The following is a 22,214-nucleotide window of genomic DNA, read 5'->3' as shown; positions in this document are numbered from 1 at the left end:
ATTGGTGTGCCTGTTTTCCCAGAACCTCTCCATTTCTCGTTTTCATTTTTGGGGGCAACTTTGCCAACTTGAAGAATGTGAAGTGAAACCTTAACGATGTAATCCCTGAAATGAGAACTCACTTTTCCACTTAGTCTGGCATGAAAATTGAGGCTCAGTTTCCAATTAATCCTGATGACCCGGGAGTGGGAGCTGGGTCCTTGAAGCAGAGGATATTCTGTATTTATTTCATCAGCTCCTCAGTTGCGTTTGAGATCCGCAGGATGTAGGCAGTGATCCAACTACCTCGAGCATTGAGTGCTCTACCATCTTAGTTGTTGTGGTGGCTTTAGGATATTAGCTAACGTGGTCCCTGATGGTAAACTCACTCAATGCAAGCATTTCTTCCTTGGTGCCTCTGTGGCCTTGGACACTGCCTATCATCCTCTTCAACCTGACACTCTTCTCCATAAGTTTTAGGGACACTAATCTCTCCTGGTTTTCCTCCTACCTATCTGGCCTATCTTCTCAGTCTCTTTTGTTGGATCTTCTTCAGTATGCATGATTTGATTAGTGGTAAATCTGAATTATAGATTCTGAAAAGGATATATACAGATATGTATGTATAAGGACATACTCACATGTCCTTATACAGATATTTTACAGATATACACATATATCCTTACACATAAGAATATATGTATATATCTTTTTAAAAATAACATAGCATGTTATCAAGTTAATTCAGAGATACCCTAAATAACATATAGGTGAAATATGTATAAGGATATATCCACATGAGGCTATAGTGTGAAGATACATGCATGATCATTATACATAAACATATATATCTATATCTATGTCTGTATTTATGCCTGTCTCTAAATCTATAAATTCTCAAATTTTGGCTTATAGGATCATAGATCTAGAATTAGAAGGGAGCTTAGAGGACGATGTATCCAAACCCCTCATTTTTTAAGGATGTGGAAACTTAGTCTCAAATAAGTTAAATGACTTAGGATCATATGGCTAGTAAGGCCGGATTTAAATTGAGATATTCTTAACACCGTGTCCAGTACTTTGTTCATTACTCCGTGTTGCCTCTCCTTTGAGGCTTAAAATATTGCTGGAAGTGATAACACACTTAAAGACTCAAATGCAGAGAAAAGGCAAATCATTTGAGGCCTAAGTAGATTTAAAACAGGTATGATTGTTGATGTGGATAGAGGAATAGACAGACATGCATAAAATGTGGTACAGCACAGAAATTAGAATATACTATCTTAAATCCATTGGGATTGTGAAAATTGCACACACCAAGAGATCAATTATCTGAGAAATTATCCAAATTCTCTAGGGCTCAGTCATTTCATTTTAGGATTAAAAAAAAAAAACAACAGTGAATGGAAACATAGGCAAACTTGTTATTATGATCTGTCATGGAAGTTCTTTTAAAAATTGTTTTAGATGAATGTGTCAATGGACATTATTATTATGTGTAATGGACATTATTCATGAAAAGTGTCCCAGGTATACTCACCAGGTCCATTTTTGTCAGGCAGTAGTCCGTGCTGTCTACACATCTCCATGATTAACAGTCTCCCTTGAAATTCAGCTCTTAGAAGAAACTTCAGTTCCTAGTATAAATATGGTATTCTCAGTCAAGTACCCTTGTGAAAGTTACCTAGGGTGTGAGTGTTTCTGATATATGAACTGATTTTCCGCAGGATAGCTAACATCTGTAATGAATCAATCTGCCAGGAAGCAGAGCTTCACCAGAAGGGGACAAGGAAAGCTGGAGCATGTTATGTTATTTTGCTCTGGCTCCCCTTCCTCCAGGACTCAGAAACTGGGATCCTTGAAAAAATTTCTCTTCAAAACTCTTTTAGTGTATAATAGCTTCCCTCATTTCTGTAAGATTATTGAGGTATGTCACAGAAAAGTGTGAAGAGAGTAGAAGTTAGGAGTGCTCAACTGCTTTCAGCTTAATGTTACATTTTACTTTGGGTTTCTCTTTTTCTTTTTCTTTTTTTTTTGTGGGGCAATGAGGGTTAAGTGACTTGCCCAGGGTCACACAGCTAGTAAGTGTCAAGTGTCTGCGCCGGGATTTGAACTCAGGTCCTCTTGAATCTAGGGCCAGTGCTGTATCCACTGTGTGACCTAGCTGCCCCCTTACTTTTGGTTTCAATGTAGTAAATGCAATTTAGCTTGAACTACAAATAAATGAATTCTTTGTGGGTCAACCTGAAAAGAAAACAAGATCAAGGATCCAGTTGTTGGGAGAGAGTACCATTAATACAAGGATGTTAGGTGTTATAATTTGAATATCCATCTCTCTAGACAGGAGCTCAGAAAGTACGAAGGAGGAACAGAGATGGGGGATACTGGGAGATGCCTTGAACTCTCTGCACCTTTGCAGAGTGGGTAAACTGGATTCACAGGGCTGGGAAAGCCCTGGAGCTTTTGCAGATGCCCAATTAAATGAAGGAAAGCTGACCACATTTTTTCTTTTTTTTCTTTCTTTCTTTCTTTCTTTCTTTCTTCTTTCTTTCTTTCTTTCTTTCTTTCTTTCTTTCTTTCTTTCTTTCTTTCTTTCGTGTGTGGCAATTGGGGTTAAGTGACTTGCCCAGGGTCACACAGTTAGTACGTGTTAGGTGTCTGAGGCCGGATTTGAACTCAGGTCCTCCTGAATCCATTGCTGGTGCTCTATCGCCGGTGCTCTATCCACTGTGCCATCTAGCTGCCCTGACCACATTTTTTCTAGGAAAAAAATGGATAGAGGGCTTTCAGCTTTTTTTTTTTTTTATGAAAAGATCAGACCTGAGAACTTTGAAATGCAAACAAAACACAAAGGTCAAGAGAAATCTTGAGAGGTAAATTTATTTGAGCACTTGGAAAGGGGAAGTATGATGATGTAGAAATAACATTTAATGGGGGGAAAATAACAAGATTTCTTTCAGTACCTCATTATCTCCAAAGGGTACTAATGAATTAAATAAAACATAATTTTCTACCTCAAATGCAGAAAGAGTCCTGAATTCTTGAGGACTTTCATGACGTCTTCAGAAATCTCATCATCCTGCAAGATCACATCAGCTCTGAAACTTCAGATTCTCAGTGCTCTCTGCCCTTAGGACCTCTCCCACATTTACTAGCTGTGAGACCCTAGTCAAGTCACTTAAATTCTGTTTTCCCTAGTTTCCTCAGCTGCAAAATGGGAATGATAATAGGACCTACCTACTAGGGTTGTTAGGAAGATAAAATAAGATAATATTTGTAAAGTGCTTAACACAGTGCCTGACACATGTAGATACTATATAAATGCTGTTATTTATTTATTGTTGTAGTTGGAGAGTGTGAAGGATGGACAGTGGAGAACTCCTCCAAGATTCTCCACTTAAGGAAGGACATCCAGGGTAGCCGTCCTATATCCCACCCACCGCACTCCTCTGGTTTCTCATCAGCCTTCTACTGGATAACCCTCTTCTTCCTCTTCTTATTCCCTCAGGCTTTTTAACTTCTTTTTATGTGTTGACTTTCCCCAATGGGTTGTGAACTCCTTGAGGGCAGGACAAAGTAAAGTATGCTTTGCCTTTCTTCATATGTCCAGCGTTTAGGACACTGCTCAGTACATAATAGGCGCTTAATAAATGTCAAATCCAGACTCAGACACTTAACAATTACTAGCTGTGTGACCCTGGGCAAGTCAATTAACCCCAATTGCCTCACCAAAAAAAGTTTATCGACTGAGTGACGGACAAACCGAGGACCTAGAGTTGTTTGGTTATGCTCTGAGAAGCAAATATAAAAAGAATAAATGCACTAATTTAGAAAGGAGGAAAAAGGAGATAGAACGGGCTCTTTTTCATAATTTGTATGTGTTAGAAGAGACGTATATAAAAATGGAAGAAGGAATGAGGGGATTACAGTAAATTAGCTGAGAATTCCTTTCAATGACAGATTTTACATTTCATGACTTTTCTTCTCTGTAGTTCCTCAATTAGAAATATTCTTACTTGAAACATTTTGTTACCAACTGGTTTCATAGTGTAGTGGTTATCACGTCTGCTTTACACGCAGAAGGTCCTGAGTTCGATCCTCAGTGAAACCATGTGGTTACTTCTATGCTTTTCCCCAATTTCAAAAAACATCGGAACTGGCATAGATGTCACAACTTTCTATAACACTGAAGGAAGGGAATTCTGCAAAAGAATAAATCGCAGGTTACTAATCTAGACATCAGGTATTATGAGCTCTTTGAATTTCGATAGCGTGCCGCTTTTGGGTCTTGGGCACTTGCGAGTCTTATGGCCTCATAGACACCGGTCGGGACTCCACAAACCATTGCCCAGCTCCATCTTCTTAAAACCAAAGCAAATCCACAGTAGATTCGACAAACTGAAATCCCCAGAGAAGAGATTATCGGGAACGATATTCCCTTCAAAAGGGACCAGAATACTCCTCCACGTGTGGGAGATTATTAGAAAGAGTAACTTCATTTCACACTGAACAGTTTGAATACAGAAAGACAAAGAACATTTTGTATTCACCATTTCGGGATCCCACTCAGAAGACGGGATAGAGGAAAAGGTAAATTATTGTTCAAGCAGAACAATTCAGAAGCCGAAAGTTTGGAACTCGGGAATTAGGCGTTATAGTTTTACAGGATATTCAGAAGCGAAGAAAATTGAGCGAGCGGTGTTTACAGGCGAGGAATAAGTACAGAGAAAATTCTTGCCTGCAGGAAACTTAAAACGCTCGTCCCTGGGTGGGCTTGAACCACCAACCTTTCGGTTAACAGCCGAACGCGCTAACCGATTGCGCCACAGAGACTACGTGCTGGCACCTTCTATCTTTGAATATACCTCATTGAAGATTAAAAATATTTCTTTAAACTTGCCACTATAAAGTGTCTGTTCTTTTCAGACCCACAGCTTCTAACAATCTCAAAGCAAAAATAAAAATGAATCAAAGGATGCGTTTTCTGGTCTCAAAATAGTTACACAGATCCTCTTAGGATCACTTTCTTCCAAACAGAAAAAAGAAAAAGAAGAAAGAAAACTACCAGTCCCACTTTCTCTCGTCTCTTTCATTCCTTCTGTCAGCCAAGCTCCCGGAGCTTTGGCACGATCAGCTTCAAGAAGCTTCCTACCCACTGGAACCAGTTCATTGTCTGATCGTGGCTTTTCCTGATTTGGGAAAAAATGAAATAAAGTGAATTATTGGGGTTAGTTTCGCTTATCCTGCGTTCTTGCGCAGGCAGACTACTTGAGTTTGTCCTAGTACCTAGGCACGTCGACCTTGCTATTCTCTCAGGAGTCCATGCTGAATAGACATCAGAGAGAAACCCTTCCTTCCTTCCTTCCTTCCTTCCTTCCTCCTTCCTTCCTTCCTTCCTTCCTTCCTTCCTTCCTTCCTTCCTTCCTTCCTTCCTTCCTTCCTTCCTTCCTTCCTTCCTTCCTTCCTTCCTTCCTTCCCTTCCTTCCTTCCTTCCTTCCTTCCTTCCTTCCTTCCTTCCTTCCTTCCTTCCTTCCTCAGGCAAAGGTTAATTTCAGTGTTATTCTTTTGCGAACTGGGTCTCTTGAATAAGGACTGAGGGGAAAAATACGATTGGTACCTTTGGATAAAATAGTTTCCGAAGATTGATGAGGTTCAAAGTCATATTTCAGAAGTTGGAGAAATGTTAGAGATGAAAAAGGGAAGGCAAGATGTGCAGACTACCTTTTTCTAGGATAGGAAAGGGAGGAGACATAGAGGACTGAAGTATGAGGATTTATATTGTATTGTATTGCATTGCATTACATGATATCACATTAATTATAATAGGATCAAGTGAAAGTTTTTAAAGAATGAGATGGATTTAGAAATGTTTTTAAACTGGAAGAACGAGTCAGTGAATAAGGGGAGACTAAAATTTAGAGAATGGTCGAAATGCCAATAGAACGTGTGAGGGAAAAATCCATCCTCTTCTCAATAATTCTAGGGAACTCAGCAGTGAAGTGACAAAGGCTTTATCTGCTCATGAGAAGGAGGCACCCTAGTGTGCAGCTAGTGGGTGCCCAGAAAGGGGGCTCACAGGGCCTGTTTTATACCCTAGTCCCTAACGAGAATGGACCTTCCCCTTTTTCATCACTGATGGGGTTACAATCTACAGGCAAAAACTAGTTAATTGGAAAGCAGTATTCCCACCCCTCTTCTTTAAATGGTCATGACTCAGGAGTGGACCTTATACTTCCTTATATGGACACAACTCTGGAGCTGACCTTATTGAGACCAGGGCTCCTAGAACCATGTGACCTTGCTAACCTGTGGGGGAGGAGGGGATCTGAGACCTTTGTCCTACAAACAGGTCAGGGGAGTATGACTGACTGTTATATCCACATTGAGAGGAGACAATTACCCATTTCTCACAGAACGGAAACACCATAGGGTACAAAAGAAGGGGAGGTTAGAATGGCATAGTGATACTGGAGGGATTCGGTTGGAGCGGATGGATATAAAAGAGCAGGGAGCGGTAGTCAGAGAAGGGGGCTCTACTGGATATAATTTCTTCTGGGTACACAGAAAGGAAGATGGAGGAAGGAAAGCAAAAGCAGAGAATGCAGACATCAATTCCTCTACCTCTCGAATGTTAAATGACCTTCCTATCACGTGAGCTAATCTCGAATTAGGGAATCAGGTAGGGGGTGAGAAGCTATTGTTCAGTAGTTTTAGTCGTATCTGACTCATTGTGACCCCATTTGGAATTTTCATGGCAAAGATACTAGAGTGGTTAGACATTTCCTTCTCCAGCTCATTTTTACAGATGAGGAAACTGAAGGAAACAGGATTAAGTGACTTGCCCGGGTTCAGGCAGCTAGTGAGTGAAATCGATTTTGAACTCATGAAGATGAGTATTACTGACTCCTCACTCTATCTATCCACAGGGGGAGGCGATATACTAAGTTTCTAAAAGACCTTAGGTGTTCAAAGCCAGAATTATTTTCCGTCTTTGAAGCCGAAGGAAGATCACGTGACTAGAATTTTTTTTTAAATCAAGGGTGGGAGGCCAGTGGATTAAGGGACTACCAGGGATAGAGGGAGTATAGCTAAGGGAGAAAGTATGCACAGCGGACGGACCTGGAAGTAAGGATAACGAACATGGAGAGGCCCGACTTTCCAGGGCTCCTTCGCAGGCAACTGTGATCGATCTGTAGGGACACAGCACCCAGGTTGGTTTAAAAGTGTTCTTTTCCCAATGTTTTTCCCTCCAAAGATCAAATACTTATATGAGTCTGGGACTCGCTCTGTCTCAGACTTTTAGCGACCAGTTCATTTCCCAAGGCGCTGAAAATGCATGAATAGAGAGGTAACGTGGACATTCTCGGGAAAATTAAGTATACCGGATATGTAAATTACTCCGCAAAAGGTGAGGTTGGAGAAGAGAAAATGACCTGAGGTGAAAGGGAGTGTGTCTGCGGGCATGATTCCCGCGGAAAGAAAAGAAGACAATATGGGTTTTGATGCAACAAAATTAAGACTTCCTCGTGAGAACTGCTGACTCTCCTGCAGAGGTTTGTTGGGTTTTGGTTTTTGTTTGTTTGTTTGTTTTTAACTTTGTGCCTTGTGAAAACACTGGTCTAGTAAACTGGAGGTCCTAAAGTTATCCTGCCAATATGGGCCAATTTGTTGAATAGTCCCTGAAGAGCCTTGCCTTTTCAAATGAGAAATTGCGAAATGGGCTTCTTTCTGGGAAGTGGTTTCAAATTCTAGGGACAAAACAAATAGCCCCGCAGATTAAGGAAACTATCAGCCAGATAACCACAACTTGTTAGCGCGCTCTCTTTCTCGTACAAACCCAGTCGAAATTCACTTGAAAGAAAAATAATCAAGGAAGTTTAGGATTGGATAGTGTCTATCAGGGCATTACCATCTGACCCAGTGAATCATAGACTTTCCCAGCTCTTTAAAAAGCATCTTCCTATAGAATGAGTACCACATAAGAGTACGAATTGTTTTTCGCTTTTTTCTTTCCATCCCCAACTTGGCACAATGCCTTACAGTAAAGGTTCTTAACGAATGTTTGCTGAATCGAACTGAATTGAGTTGAAATGACAGTTGTGTCTTCTCATTCAGAATTTGTGACTGTCACAAATGCCACCCATAGCTAAGGAGGATAGACACAAGCAGGCAGGTGCTGCTTTTGTTTCTGTATCCGCGGGAGATTTGAAGGGAAGAAGACAATTCAGAAATTACCACGCAGATCCAAGAAGACGGTTTACAAGAAGGTAGAATACTTTTGTTGTTTTTGGTTTTCTCCTTGGACGCAATCTATTAATGACAAGGAGGGATCACTGAATGCCAAAAGGTTTCTTTTGGATAAAAGAGAAAGTTCAGGATCATTGCTCCTATAGTCTTACCTTGCAATTTTTTGCTTTAACCAGTTAGTGGTTCACAAAGAAACACTTCTCGAAGAAACCAACGCCTTCTGGATTTTAGGAAATTTTGTAAAGAAAAAGCAAAATAAGCGGATTGCAAATGAATTCTCTATCACGAGGGTTTGATCCATTTCCAGAAAGCATCTGAAAGAAAGGACTCTTTGCAATCAACCCCTTGGTGTCAGCAGCTCAGAGACCGACAGTCACCTGGCCATAGGATACCACCAGTTATGTAGAAAGGAACAGGTTCATCACAATAACAATCTTGATATCAGAAAAAGAAGGGAAGTTAGTAATCTTGGAACAACTGGCGGGGTTGGGGAGGAAGAGAGAAAGACCAAGAGTAAATAACCGATAGACTATGAAGCCTTGGGAGGAGAAAATCTTATTCTAGATTTGATTGTGACTCCAACAGAGTGTGAATAAGTTATTCTATGGGGTGACAGAAAGTAATAACCTATTCGACTCTCTTTTCTGGCTTTTACAGTGGCTATGCCTTAGAGATGAATACGCTCTTAAAAAACTCTGACCTCAGCTTCTCCAGACAGATTTCAGAGGGAAGAAGTTATAGATAAAGAGCACAGGTCATTTCAAATCTATCCATTTGTCTCCTAACCAAGTGACTTTAAATTTCGTGAGGGACAGTGGGATAAAGCTACACTCAACTCAATGCATCTACTCCACAGAGCCAATACTAACAGCAAAGACTGTGGCAGTTGACTCTTCAGCAAGCTGATTTGGAGAGAGCTCATACTTTCACTTTCCTAAAGTTTGAGTGTGGAAATCCTGAGCTGTGGCCTAAAGAAAGATTTTCCTCTTCACATGTAGGAAGAGGGAGCAATAGAGGGAGCAATTTTCTTGCTTACAAGGCATAGGATATCTAAGGCTTGAAAAAACAAATCAAGACTCCAACCTGTGACCAAACACTTACAAAGCAAGCTCTCTAGCATTAACACAAGGTAAACAAAACCACCCCACCACACCTCCCACATAGCTCATATAGATATTTTCATCAGGAGGATATTTTCACTGGTAGACCTCCTGAGGCATTGAGATTTAAGGAAACTTCAGGACAGTTGGACAGATCTTAGGAGCAGGATCATTTTACCTTCCCTTTTCTTACCCTGACTTCTGGATTACAAGTTACCACTTTGTCAAGTAAGGACTCCCTTTTATCAAAAATTGCCAGTGAAGGGGCAGCTAAGTGGCGCAGTGGATAGAGCACTGGCCCTGGATTCAGGAGGACCTGAGTTCAAATCCGACCTCAGATACTTGACACTTATTAACTGTGTGACCCTGGGTAAGTCATTTAACCCTCATTGCCCCACAAACAAACAAAAAAATTGCCCGTGAAAAATGTAATCCGAGGTAGATCGATTGACATTGTAAGCACCTGGGGACAGTTTGTTAGAAGTTAGTAGAGGTAGATGATGTATTCAGTAATTACTTCCCTATTGAGATTCATTTTATAGAATTGTCCAGGTAGTCCTGGTTCCGTCTTCTGAAGGAGGCTTTTACCTCTAGCTACTAGAGTCTTCCTTCTAAGGTAACCTTGTAACTACTTTATATACACTTTTATATACAAATTGTCTTTTCCCATTATAATACAAGCTCCTTCAGGGCAGAGACTAGGGCTTTGAAAAAATTATTATACTCCTCTGGGCATAGCACAGTGCTTGACACATAGTAATTTCTTATTCTATCTTTGTTAGTGAGTACTAATGGGACTGGAAGAAATGTCAGACAACCACCCACAAAAGTGGTAGGTATTTCATGAAAAGAAAAATCAGAATTAAGTTAATTGAATTCCTATTCTGATTCCTCATCATGTTGTAGAATGGCTACTGGATTCTCAAAAGTTTTGGTAACTGAGCACAAAATGGGGTGAGTCTTACAGAACTGGAAAGATTTTGATCACTACAGGAAAAGATTGTGCATCTGTTATATAAGAACAATCCTGAATTTGAGAAGCCCATCTTCAGCAGGTTGGCCATGTGGTGACAAATAATTTTTGCTTTAGAAATTAATTAAACCTGGGGCAGCTAAGTGGTGCAGTGGATAGAGCACTGGCCCTGGATTCAGGAGGACCTGAGTTCAAATCCGGCCTCAGACACATAACACTTACTAGCTGTGTGACCCTGGGCAAGTCACTTAACCCCCATTGCCTCACCAAAAAAAAAAAAAGAAATTAATTAAACCTTCTAATAAGGTGGAGAAGGTAGAGAAGCATTATGATCAACATTAGGAGGTTAAGGACATATGCTGATAGAATTAAAGTTATTTGATGTATTGAATTAATATATCAAATGAGATATTTGTAAAGCATTTAGCACAGTACCTGGCACATAGTAGGCATTATATAAATGCTTATTCCTTTCCCTTCCCCTCCCTTCATATAAATTTGTGACCCACCTCCCAAAGGCAGCCAAAGTGTCCTTAAAGATGCCACTAAGACAATAGAAACCATTCTTCAAAATCCAAAATCCATACCATACTCAGAATTGAGTGTTGCAGTTCTTGGTGACTGGAGGAGGAATAAATATGGCAAATTATATTGTGAATCTATATTATTATTTGCTAATATCAAGATGTATGTAGGTATGTATGTGTGTGCATCCATCCATCCATCCATCCATCCATCCATCCATCTATCCATCTATCCATCTGTTAAGGGCTAAAATTCTAGCTAGACTGTCTAAAATCTAATGAGTGGTTGCCAATAAATTATAAGCTTTAGCAAGACTAGACTTTTAAGCATTTATTAAGGAGAATAAGAATTTGGTAAAGAGAGAGAGAAAGGCCTACATTCATCTCTCTATTAAAGGGTGAGCACATTTCTCACTCCCTTCTCCACCAGCATCCTCAGGAAAGAGCGAATCAGAGTGCCAGGCTCCCCCTTCTTCCTCCCACAAGCAAAAGTCACTTCCTGACGCCAAAGAAAAGATGCATGGTCTTGCCCTCAAAGACCTTCACCTCATGGGCAGAGCTTTTCTACAGTAAGTCTCCAGCAGGTGGCGTCATTCCAATAGTTACACATTCATCAATCCACCTACCCATTGAGAGAATTCTGGAAGTCTGTAAAAGGACATCAACATTTGCTTTCCACTGTGTCTTGACAGTCAGTGACATAAAGGAAGCTCCATATACCATGATATATTTATAGCAGCACTTTTTTGTGGTAGAAAGAACTGGAAACAAAGTAGATGCCCATCTATTGCAGAATGATTAAAAATGTGGTATATTAATTTAATAGAATATTACTGTGCTGTAAGATACAATTAATATGATGAATACAAAAAATCCTAGATACATGAACTGTTGCATAGTAAAGTAAGTAGAACCAAGAAAACAGTATTATACAATGATTATTATAATAATGTAAGCCACAAAATAGTTGAAAATTAATCATTAAAAAGTCTAAAGAACAATCCTGTCCCTAAAGAAGATATGAGAAGACCCCATCCATCATTCTTTTACAGAATTGGGGGACACACAGCTGTGGAACATTACATACAATGTCAGCTTTTTTCAATGTTTTGATAAGATTTGCTGATTTTTTTTCTTTTCTTCCTCTTTGTCATTTTGTTTTATTAAATATTATTTGTTATGAATGATGACTCTCTGGGAGGGAGAGGAAGGAAAAAAGATACAGGAGGGGAAAGCTAGGTAACAACAACAATAAAAAAGCAAAACATCTGTTTTTAAATTGACCAAAAACTATTTGGTAAACTACAGAGATCTCTGGGACAAGGGTTATAGACATTTGACAGCCACTCTCTATATATTCAGATTGCTTTCTAGAATAGATGTATTAAGTATAGCTACACTAGTAATGTTTTAGTGTGACTATCTTTCTACAAGTCCTCAACATTGACTTTTGTCATTTTGTTATCTTGCCAATTTGCTGATAAAATAACTACCCCAAGTTAATTCAACTGTCTTCAAAATGTTTATTTTTATAATTTTCCTTATTTGAAGACCAACATATCTCCTCTTTGATTTTAACATAATTTACTTGAAAATTTTTTCATATGAAGAAAAACTGCAAGTTCAATCTATTATCTTGACAAAATTTTAATTGAATGAAGTTTAATATGCAATAATGCTAAAAAAACTTTGAAAGGAGTCACTGGTAGTTTATTACATTTTCCTCTCATAACTAGTAATTATTTCCTTTGAGCTCAGTTTTTTAATTTAAATTTTATTTTTTATTCAAAACTAGACATAGAGCAAGTGAAATAAGGATTTACATATATGATGTAGAAAAGGAGAGAATTGTCCATGAAACTATGAATCTCTATTATACAGATCTTTCTTCTTAAAAAATTATAACAAATTTACATATAACCTCTAAATCAAGTCCTACTTGTCTGTGATTCCTTGTGGCTTTCCTTGTGTTCCCTTCTCTGGTAAAAAATGGAAGTTTCAACTGAAATTTAAGAGTTGAACGCATACTACTGAAACGGTTTTTGAAGGACCGCCAGTTTTTGAAGGACTGCCCTTTCAGGGAGGAGACCGTGAGGAACAGCCGTGTGCCTGCTGCTGCCTGGGAGAGCGTGGCCAAGCAGGAGATACTTCTGAGACTTCCGGGAAGTGAACTTAAAGATGGGTAGTAGAACGGAAGCACGCTGTCTCACTCTCACTATCGGTGACATGTTCTGGTGATCGACTCTGGTTCTCAGCCTGAGAGGCAGTTTTGGGATTCGGTGAGTTTTATAAAAGAATATAGACTAAGCTTATATCTAAGACTATTTATTTGTATTTCTACTTTCCTATTTCCCTAATCAGTATCACCTGTTTGTTGGCTAATTAATTCCCAAACAATAAAAGCTAATCCCTCTGATTAAAGCTCAGAGGCTTCTTTTCTTACTGGTCTGGGAGATATATAAGGGGAAAAGTTAAAGGGGAAGTTTAATGATCTTATATTCCAATTTTAAATCTCACACTTCCTTTTTTGGAGGTGGAGTTATTAATTATTTCTCTAATCCTATTCACCTTCCCACCTTCTCCCCAATTAAAAAAGGAAATAATGTCATTGTAAAAAATTTACATAGTCAAACAAAAAACAAATTCCCATATTAACCATTTCCAAAAATATATGTCTCACTCTGCATTTTGAGTCTATCACCTCTTTATTAGGAGATGTGTAGCATGCTTCATCATTGGTCCTCTGGAATCATTGTTGGTCATTGCACTCATAAGAATTCTTTTTTTTTTTTTTAGTGAGGCAATTGGGGTTAAGCGACTTGTCCAGGGTCACACAGCTAGTAAGTGTTAAGTGTCTGAGGCCAGATTTGAACTCAGGTACTCCTGAATCAAGGGCCTGTGCTCTATCCACTGTGCCATCTAGCTGCCCCCCATAAGAATTCTTAAATCTTTCGAAGTTGGTTTTTCTTTACAATGTTATTGGAATTGTATGTTTTGTTCTCCTGGTTCTCATTTAACTCTGCATCAGTTCATACACATTCTCCCAGTTTTTTAGAAACCTGTCTGCCCCATTATCATTTCTTTTTCTTTTTTTCTTTTTTTTTTGTGGGGCAATGAGGGTTATATACCATTATTTGTTCAGTCATTCCCCAATTGATAGACACCCCCTTAGTTTGCAGTTCTTTGCCACTATCAAATTTGGCCCTCACACAAGAGAATTTTCATGTTTTAAATATATTTTGTTGGTTTCTTTGGGGCATTCACTTCAATTCTCTTTATCTAAAAAGTAAAGTTCTAACATAAGTTTTCATAAGGTAAGTGAACAAAGACATTTAGGTCTGCTTGAATTATTATTAAGAGAGGATCTGACAACAGGAAGGGTAACTAGCACATAATATGGAACTTCATGAAGCATTCAAAAATAAGCCAATTATTGACTTCTCACTACCACATCATATCCCTGATATGCCCCTCACACACACCCCAATTTATTAACATGTCATTTCAATGCATAAATTATTCAATAAGATTTTAAGATATATTCCTAGATAGCTAGATAAAAACAGATGGTTCAACCTTTATTGCTACCAGTTAATTTTCCTTATTAGTTCTCAACCTATAAGCAATCAAGGGGTATGCTTTGAGCTTTCCCTATTAATTCCTAAAATTGTAATATCTCTCCAATTAATCAATTAATTAACTGTGAATTTTCATTCTGGTTTGCCAGGTAAGTAATATTTAAGAAGAATTTCCAAATAAAAAATTTTAAATAAATCATTTCCCCCATAAGCTTTTGTTCCTATGTATGCAATATGTGTATATATGTCTGTACATGTGTATGTGTGTACATATATTTCTATATGTTACACATACATATCTTTTTTTTTTGCTGGGCAATGGGAGTTAAGTGACTTGCCCAGGGTCACACAGCTAGTAAGTCAAGTGTCTGAGGCCGGATTTGAACTCAGGTACTCCTGAATCCAAGGCCGGTGCTTTATCCACTGTGCCACCTAGCCGCCCCACACATACATCTCTTAAATAGACATCAAAGTTACTAACTAAACTATTTATTATAATAGCACAAACAATAAAAATACATGTAAATACATATTTTTAATCCATTGACTATGAGAAATATCACAGACAAAGGCACTTTAACCATCTATGCTGACCTCCTGGTTCTCTAAACAGAGACCTGCTACTTATCTTATGATAACAATGAAAGTCTTCTAAAGAATTATGCTTTATCTCAAGAAAAGGATTGTAGTTGGTTGTCTCAGGAAATAAGTTATCTTAGTTCTTTTTCCGTTTCTTCTCTTTAGCTTTCAGTGAACAGTCTCTACAGAATGAGTTAAATTCATCTTTTCACAGACAATTCATAGACTGGGGGTTAAAGTGTTATTCCAGGACTCCATTGTGTCTTTTTTTTTTTTCCGGGGCAGTGGGGGTTAAGTGACTTGCCCAGGGTCACACAGCTAGTAAGTGTTAAGTCTCTGAGACTGGATTTGAACTCAGGTACTCCTGACTCCAGGGCTGGTGCTCTATCCACCTAGCTGCCCCCTCCATTGTGTCTTAAAGATACAGTAACATATCTACAGACTCTGTAGGAGAAGCTATTGAAGTTAGTATTATATTTATATCAAAATTATTTTTTCATTCAACAATAGTAGATGACAGAGAAATTCTGTTTGTATTGTGTATATATATATATATATATCAAAAAGTATATCTAAAACACTAAGACATTTCCACATGACAAAGTATGTATTGAACAATGGATTCTGTGATGTTTGGACATGCAGTTAATTCAAGCTAATGGCTGGTAACATAAATAATTAATAACAATTATGATAAGCTTTCCCTTCAGACTAATTTATTACCAACTCTCAATAATAGCCATCACATCTTTCTTTCTTTCTTTTTTTGGTGAGGCAATTGGGGTTAAGTGATTTGTCTAGGGTCACAAAACTAGTAAGTATTAAGTGTCTGAGGCTGGATTTGAACTCAGGTTCTCCTGAATCCAGGGCTGGTGCTCTATCCACTGTGCCACCTAGCTGCCCCCATCATATCTTTCATAATAAAAATAAGTGTTTTCTGCTTATCAGTTTTCTTATGGCCCCCTTTACTTCCTTGTTTCTCAGGCTGTAGATCAGAGGATTCAACATGGGGATCATTACAGTGTAGAAGACAGAAACTATTTTATTCTGGTCAGTTGAGTAGCTGGATTTAGGCATCACATAAATGAATGTAATAGTCCCATAAAATAGAGTGACTGCAGTGAGATGGGAAGTGCAGGTGGAGAAGGCTTTGTGTCTCCCATCAGTGGAGTGCATTTTCAGGACAGAAAAGAGAATGTATACATAAGAGATGACTATGATTAACACTGTGACCACAATAATTGACCCAGAAGTGACAGCAGGAATAATTTCAGCAAGAAAATCATGAGAGCAAGAGAGCTTCAATAGAGGTGAGTAGTCACAAAAAAAATGATTGACTTTATTAGGTCCACAGAAGGATAGACTCAATAAACAACCAGTAAAAGCCCAAGCATTCAGACAACCACCCAAATAGGATGAGATCACTAATAGTGTGCAGACTCTGGTGGACATGTTGGTGGAATAGAGCAGGGGGCTACAGATTGCCACATACCTATCATAGGCCATCACGGACAACAGAAAGCATTCTGCTGTCCCAAAAGTGACTACAGAACACAACTGGGATGCACATCCTGCTAGAGGGAATGAGGGTATTTCCCCAAGAAAATTCATGAGCATGACAGGTGTGACTGATGAAGAGTACCCGACATCTACAAAAGCCAAGTGGCTGAGGAAAAGGTACATTGGAGTGTGAAGTTGAGAGCTATTTCTGATCAATATGATTATGCTAATGTTACCAATTAATGTGAAAATGTAGACACCTAGAAATATCACAAAGAGAATGGCACGAAGAGTTGGAACATCCGTTAACCCCAGGATAATGAATTCTGTCACATCAGTATGGTTTTTAAATGACATCTGTCTCAGAAAAGGTGCCTATTTGGAAAAAAAATAATATTTGGGTAAAATACAAGACTAAAATGTAGATATCTATTTTTATACATACAATAAATATTTGCTGAGTATTTACTACATAAAAGGCCAAATTTTGGGGAATGAGGGGAATACAAAGATGAATATCATTCTGACTCTTTACTGAAAGAGTTCAAAATCTAACAGGGATTACAAGACACAGAAATAGTCATAATAAAAATATAAGATTATTAGAATGCTTCATGCAAATAATGTTCTCTAATAATACAAAAGTGGGGACCAAAGAAGGTTCATGGAGGACATTGTATTTAAATTGGACCTTGAAGGATCAGTAGAATTTCATGTTTTTGTCAATTCTTTATATTTCAAGATCTCTTGGATATAAATTGTCTATGAGAGAAGTATAGAAAGAAGCTTCTCTCTCCCTCACTCTATAACTTCTCTTAGTCTAGTTTCACTGATTTTGTTAATGCAAGATTTTTAAATTTAGTGCAGCAGAATCTATCTATTGAGTCTGTCAAATGGCTTATTTTGTATAATTTAGTCTAATTTAAGAGCTCTCATTTAGACATAGGTGTGGGTTTATTCATTTAACATGTAAACAGCAGCACTGGTTCACAAAAGATCATCCCTAGAAGAAAACTTAAATATAACTGAAAGAAAAACTTTGATTTTACAGAAGAGGAAATGATTTTCCCAAGGTTGAGGTCAGGGCAGACTAAAACCAAGTTTGGTAAGTATTTCCCATCACAATTCATCATTATACTTATAGAATATTGATGTCTTCAAAAGCATTTGTAAGAATGAGTACTTCAGTAATTGTACCTTGTCTGTTATATTTTGCAAATATAAGAAAGGTTTAAAATAAACTTTAAATTGATCAGTTGCATTTTAACTAATTATTCTGACTAGATGTCAATCTCAGTTTTATACTACTGTAGGAATGTAAGTATTGTAAATATCCTCTGAATTTTGACATCTGGAATCAAAGAACAGTTCGCCCAATTAAAATTGTCCAATACTATACTGTCTTGCCACAGATGTGAGGTCCTTTTCAATGGAAATATTCAGGCAGAAGCTGGATAACCACTTGTCTGGAATTCATTAGAAGCCTTTGGGAATCTGTAGAAGGAATTCCAGTATTTGGTGGGATACTGATATTGGTTTATTGTATTTCTAACTCTAAGTACTATGGTTCATCATCTTAGAAGAATTCACTTTTTGGCTGGCCAAAGGGCAATGAAAAAACTGTGAATGTATGTAGTTTCAGCCTGCTTTCAATAATGGCTATGAGAAATATTATTAAAAACAGCATCATGGACCCAACTATTACCATATTATTAAAAATAGCATCATGAAAAGAAAATGAAAAATGAAGTGGACCTGTGTTGTGAAGCAATAAAAAAGAGGTAAATAATGGACTAACATCACAAGATCTGTACCATCATCCATTAAATATTAAGATTAAGAGTAATAGCTTGGGGCAGCTAGGTGGCGCAGTGGATAAAGCACCGGCCCTGGATTCAGGAGTACCTGAGTTCAAATCCGGCCTCAGACACTTGACACTTACTAGCTGTGTGATCCTGGGCAAGTCACTTAACCCCCATGTTGATCTGCCCCCCCCCAAAGAGTAAGAGCTTAGTTTTCCATGACTACTCATGTATTACTTATTTTGAATTGCTTGAGTTCTTGGGGTGGGGGGTGGGCAGGGAGGGAGGAAAAGAAGTTGGAACATAAAGTTTTGAACAATTGATGTCAAAATTTGTTTTTACATATATTTTGTAAAATAAAATTCTGAAAAAATTTTAAAAATAACTTTAAAAAAGGATTTATGGCAGGATATGAACAAGAATTTCACAGGAAGACAAAGTATGAATTGTTTGGGGTCTGCATAGGTGGTGGCAGAACACATATCAACGAGATCCCAAATCCACTAAAGTATCAAAGTCCTACAGCTTCATATTTATGTAGATGTCAAATAGATTGCCTGTTATTGTTCACATCTGATCTGACAATACAAAGAATATGCTTCAGATAATCACAGGAATTATTTCTCTCAGACATTAAAAAATTTTGCTCTTGTGTGACACCTAATTAGCCACACAATGTTCTAATGCTCATAGGTGATCTGGACTAGCCTAGGTAATATATAGTGTAGAAGAGAGAATTAGAAATGATGGAAGAGAAAAATGGTTCAATATATGAGAAAAGAGGAAAACATGGTACAGTAGAAATATAGAACAGATGAAGAGGAGAGTTTCTGAAAGTGAGTAAAGTGGCTCCAGATGCCCTTAATTTCCTTTTACTACACTAAATGATTCTAATATATTAGTAAAGTGCTAATATTTGGTGAAGTTCAGTTAATTAGCAGGAATAAACTCTCATGTTAAATCAAAAAGTGATTTAGAGTCATTCAACTGGGAGAGCTTTTATTACATATGGAGAAGAGTTAGAAAATCAACAGTTGACTAATATGGAAATGTTTTACATAATTGCACATGTATAACCCATCTTTGATTGCTTACCATCTCAAGGAGGGAGGAGGGAAAGAAGGGAAGGACAGAATTTGGAACTAAAAACTTTAAATAAAAATGTTTTAAACCTTTTTTTAAAAAATCAACACTCTAGTTCTCCATGTCCACTGAAAGTCCAGCCATCAGGTCACTTGCCATTCGGGACCCTAGACAGGACCAGGTGGTTCAATACTGACTTGTCAGAGCCTCTTCATTCTTAAAAATCCTTTACTTGACCCAATCACCGTCTTCCCTTGTAACTATTCTCTCTCTCTCTCTCTCTCTCTCTCTCTCTCTCTCTCTCTCTCTCTCTCTCTCTCGATCTCTCTCTCTCGATCTCTCTCTCCCCCCACCCCCTTCCACAGCCAAACTACCAGAAAATAAATCTATATTTGTTGTTATCACTTTCCTCCCTGCCCTTCTGATTTTTTTTTTTTGGTGAGGCAATTGGGGTTATGTGACTTGCCTAGGGTCACACAGCTAGTAATTAAGTGTCTGAGGTTGGATTTGAACTCGGGTCCTCCTGAATCCAGGGCTGGTGCTCTATACACTGCACCACCTAGCTCCCCCCCCCCTTTTTATGGGCAATGAGGGTTAAGTGACTTGCCCAGGGTCACACAGCTAGTAAGTATCCTGAGAGAGATTTGAACTCAGGTCCTCTTGACTACAGGGCTGGTGCTTTATCCAGTGTGCCACCTATCTGCCCAATGGGAAAAGACATAAATAGACATTTTAACCGTTATTGATTGAAAAATCAGGACAAACTGACCATATATATGTTGATTTTCCCAAGTGCCAAGTTCTCCAGTTCTAATTCCTTTTTTAGAGTGGTCTTTAACTCTGAGATATATTTAGAATATGTCTTTTTAGCCTCTTTGGATTGAGACATTTCTGATTAAAGGAAATAATGTTTTTATTTAAAATTTATATCTTTTACAAAATATTTGAAATATTTTATAAAATTGAAGCAGTTTACAAAACACAGCATAGGATATTATAATTTTTTTTAAATGTTAAAAGGAACAGAGAAATAGATGATACCAGACACATGAGATAAGTTAACTCACATTCAAAGATTATTCAGCTTCCTGGTAATTATGACAAAAAAGGAAATATTTTGAATTATATAGTACTCCTTTCCTGAGAAAATAAAGCAGACAAGTTCTTCATGAGACATTTTTTTTTTCTGGTTCTGAATGGAAGGAGGAATGTGTCAAACTCAAATGGGTGCCATGAACCTTTTTGTTGGGTGCATTTGATAAGAGAATTTGTAATGCAGTATAGGGGAAAGAGAATTGGCCTTGGAATCATAAGGCTCAGCTTCAATTCCTGACTTTCCTATTTGTCAGCTATATGCAAAACTTGTTGAAATGTTACTCAAAGAGAAGCTTCTTATAAACCCACTATCAGAATTGAGGACATTGATAGTAAATTATAACTAAGCGAAGGAATTCCTTTCAGGAAGTAAGAGGGGAAATGGACCCTTCCCTCACCTCTTAGTCACTTTTTTCTAATTTGAGCTTTAGAACTGCCCCTGGGCACCAAGTCTGTTGGAATATGTATATACATACTCTTGCAATTTCATATCACTTCAATTTAATAAGTATTAATAACTGTTTGACATAGATGCAAGGCAGCTAGGTGACTCAGTGAATAAAGCACCGGCCCTGGATTCAGGAGGCCCTGAGTTCAAATGTGGCCTTAGACACTTGACCCTAGCTTTGTGACCCTGGGCAAGTCACTTAGCCCTTATTGCCCCACCAAAAAAAAAAAAAAAAAAAGGTTCCTGGGTACTTTAAAAATAAATAGGCAGCTAGGTGGCACAGTGGATAGAGCACCAGCCCTGGAGTCAGGAAGACTTGAGTTCAAATCAGGCCTCAGACACTTAATACTTATTAGCTATGTGATCCTGGGCAAGTCACTTAACCCCAATCGCCTCACCAAAAATAAATAAATAAGTAAATAAATAAAATTTAGGGGCAGCTAGGTGGCACAGTGGATAGAGCACCAGCCCTGAAGTCAGGAGGACCTGAGTTCAAATCTGGCCTCAGACACTTGACACTTACTAGCTATGTGACCCTGGGCAAGTCACTTAACCTTAATTGCCTCACCAATATATATATATATATATATATATATATATATATATATATATACACACACACACACACACACACACACACACACACATATATATACATATATACATACGCATAGATAGATAGATATATACATACACACACACACATATATATAGTCAAGGTAGTAGGGTAATAAAAGATAAAAGGAAATAGTCCCTCCTCTCAAAGAGCTTATTTTTTTTTAAGAGAAAACAAGGTGTAAGTAGCTAAGTTCATAATATTTACAAAGAAAATGGTAATGGTTGTGAGTGCAATATTGCTACCAAGTGGGAAGATAAGGAAAAACCTTCTGTAGGAGGTAGTATTTGAGGCATCCTTTGGGATACCTGTACTATATGGAGTAGCAGAATCCACCTAATTTGAACTTCAGTAAGAGACTATACAGAGAAATTTCTGAATTATTAGACCTAAATTTTAGAACTCAGTATTGGAATTACTGTTTCACAGTGATAATAGATGTGTGAGCCAAGTCAGCTCTATTGTAACAAAAACTGTCAAGAAAAAAAACTGAAATAACAATAATACTATGGTGAAATTGCTCAGAGATGCATTCCAAGGAAGGAAGGAAAGAAGGAAGGAAGGAAGGAAGGAAGGAAGGAAGGAAGGAAGGAAGGAAGGAAGGAAGGAAGGAAGGAAGGAAGGAAGGAAGGCAGTGGGTAGGGAGGAATGAAAATTTGTAGGGAAGAATGAAAATAAAAGAAAGAAATA

The 22,214-nt window shown here is 38.0% G+C and overlaps 1 protein-coding gene and 2 non-coding genes across 3 annotated transcripts; 1 reads left to right on the top strand and 2 right to left on the bottom strand.

The window, feature by feature from the left end:
* Positions 1-4,017: 4,017 nt before the first annotated feature.
* Positions 4,018-4,090, top strand: TRNAV-UAC. Its single transcript has one exon. It is a non-coding gene; the product is annotated as a tRNA-Val (tRNA).
* A 648-nt stretch (positions 4,091-4,738) lies between these two features.
* Positions 4,739-4,812, bottom strand: TRNAN-GUU. Its single transcript has one exon. It is a non-coding gene; the product is annotated as a tRNA-Asn (tRNA).
* An 11,083-nt stretch (positions 4,813-15,895) lies between these two features.
* On the bottom strand, positions 15,896-16,837 carry LOC122738381 (olfactory receptor 5P3-like). Its single transcript, XM_043980433.1, has one exon. The coding sequence runs from the start codon at positions 16,835-16,837 to the stop codon at positions 15,896-15,898; it is 942 nt and encodes a 313-aa protein (XP_043836368.1).
* Between the last annotated feature and the right edge of the window lie 5,377 nt (positions 16,838-22,214).

The sequence above is a fragment of the Dromiciops gliroides genome, chromosome 2 (assembly GCF_019393635.1).
Source record: "Dromiciops gliroides isolate mDroGli1 chromosome 2, mDroGli1.pri, whole genome shotgun sequence".
Lineage (NCBI taxonomy): Eukaryota > Metazoa > Chordata > Mammalia > Microbiotheria > Microbiotheriidae > Dromiciops > Dromiciops gliroides.
This window is presented reverse-complemented; position numbering and strand designations above follow the sequence as displayed.

Bases quoted from the DNA above. Each gene is read 5' to 3' on its own strand.
- LOC122738381 (XM_043980433.1), bottom strand. From the start codon at position 16,837: ATGTCATTTAAAAACCATACTGATGTGACAGAATTCATTATCCTGGGG.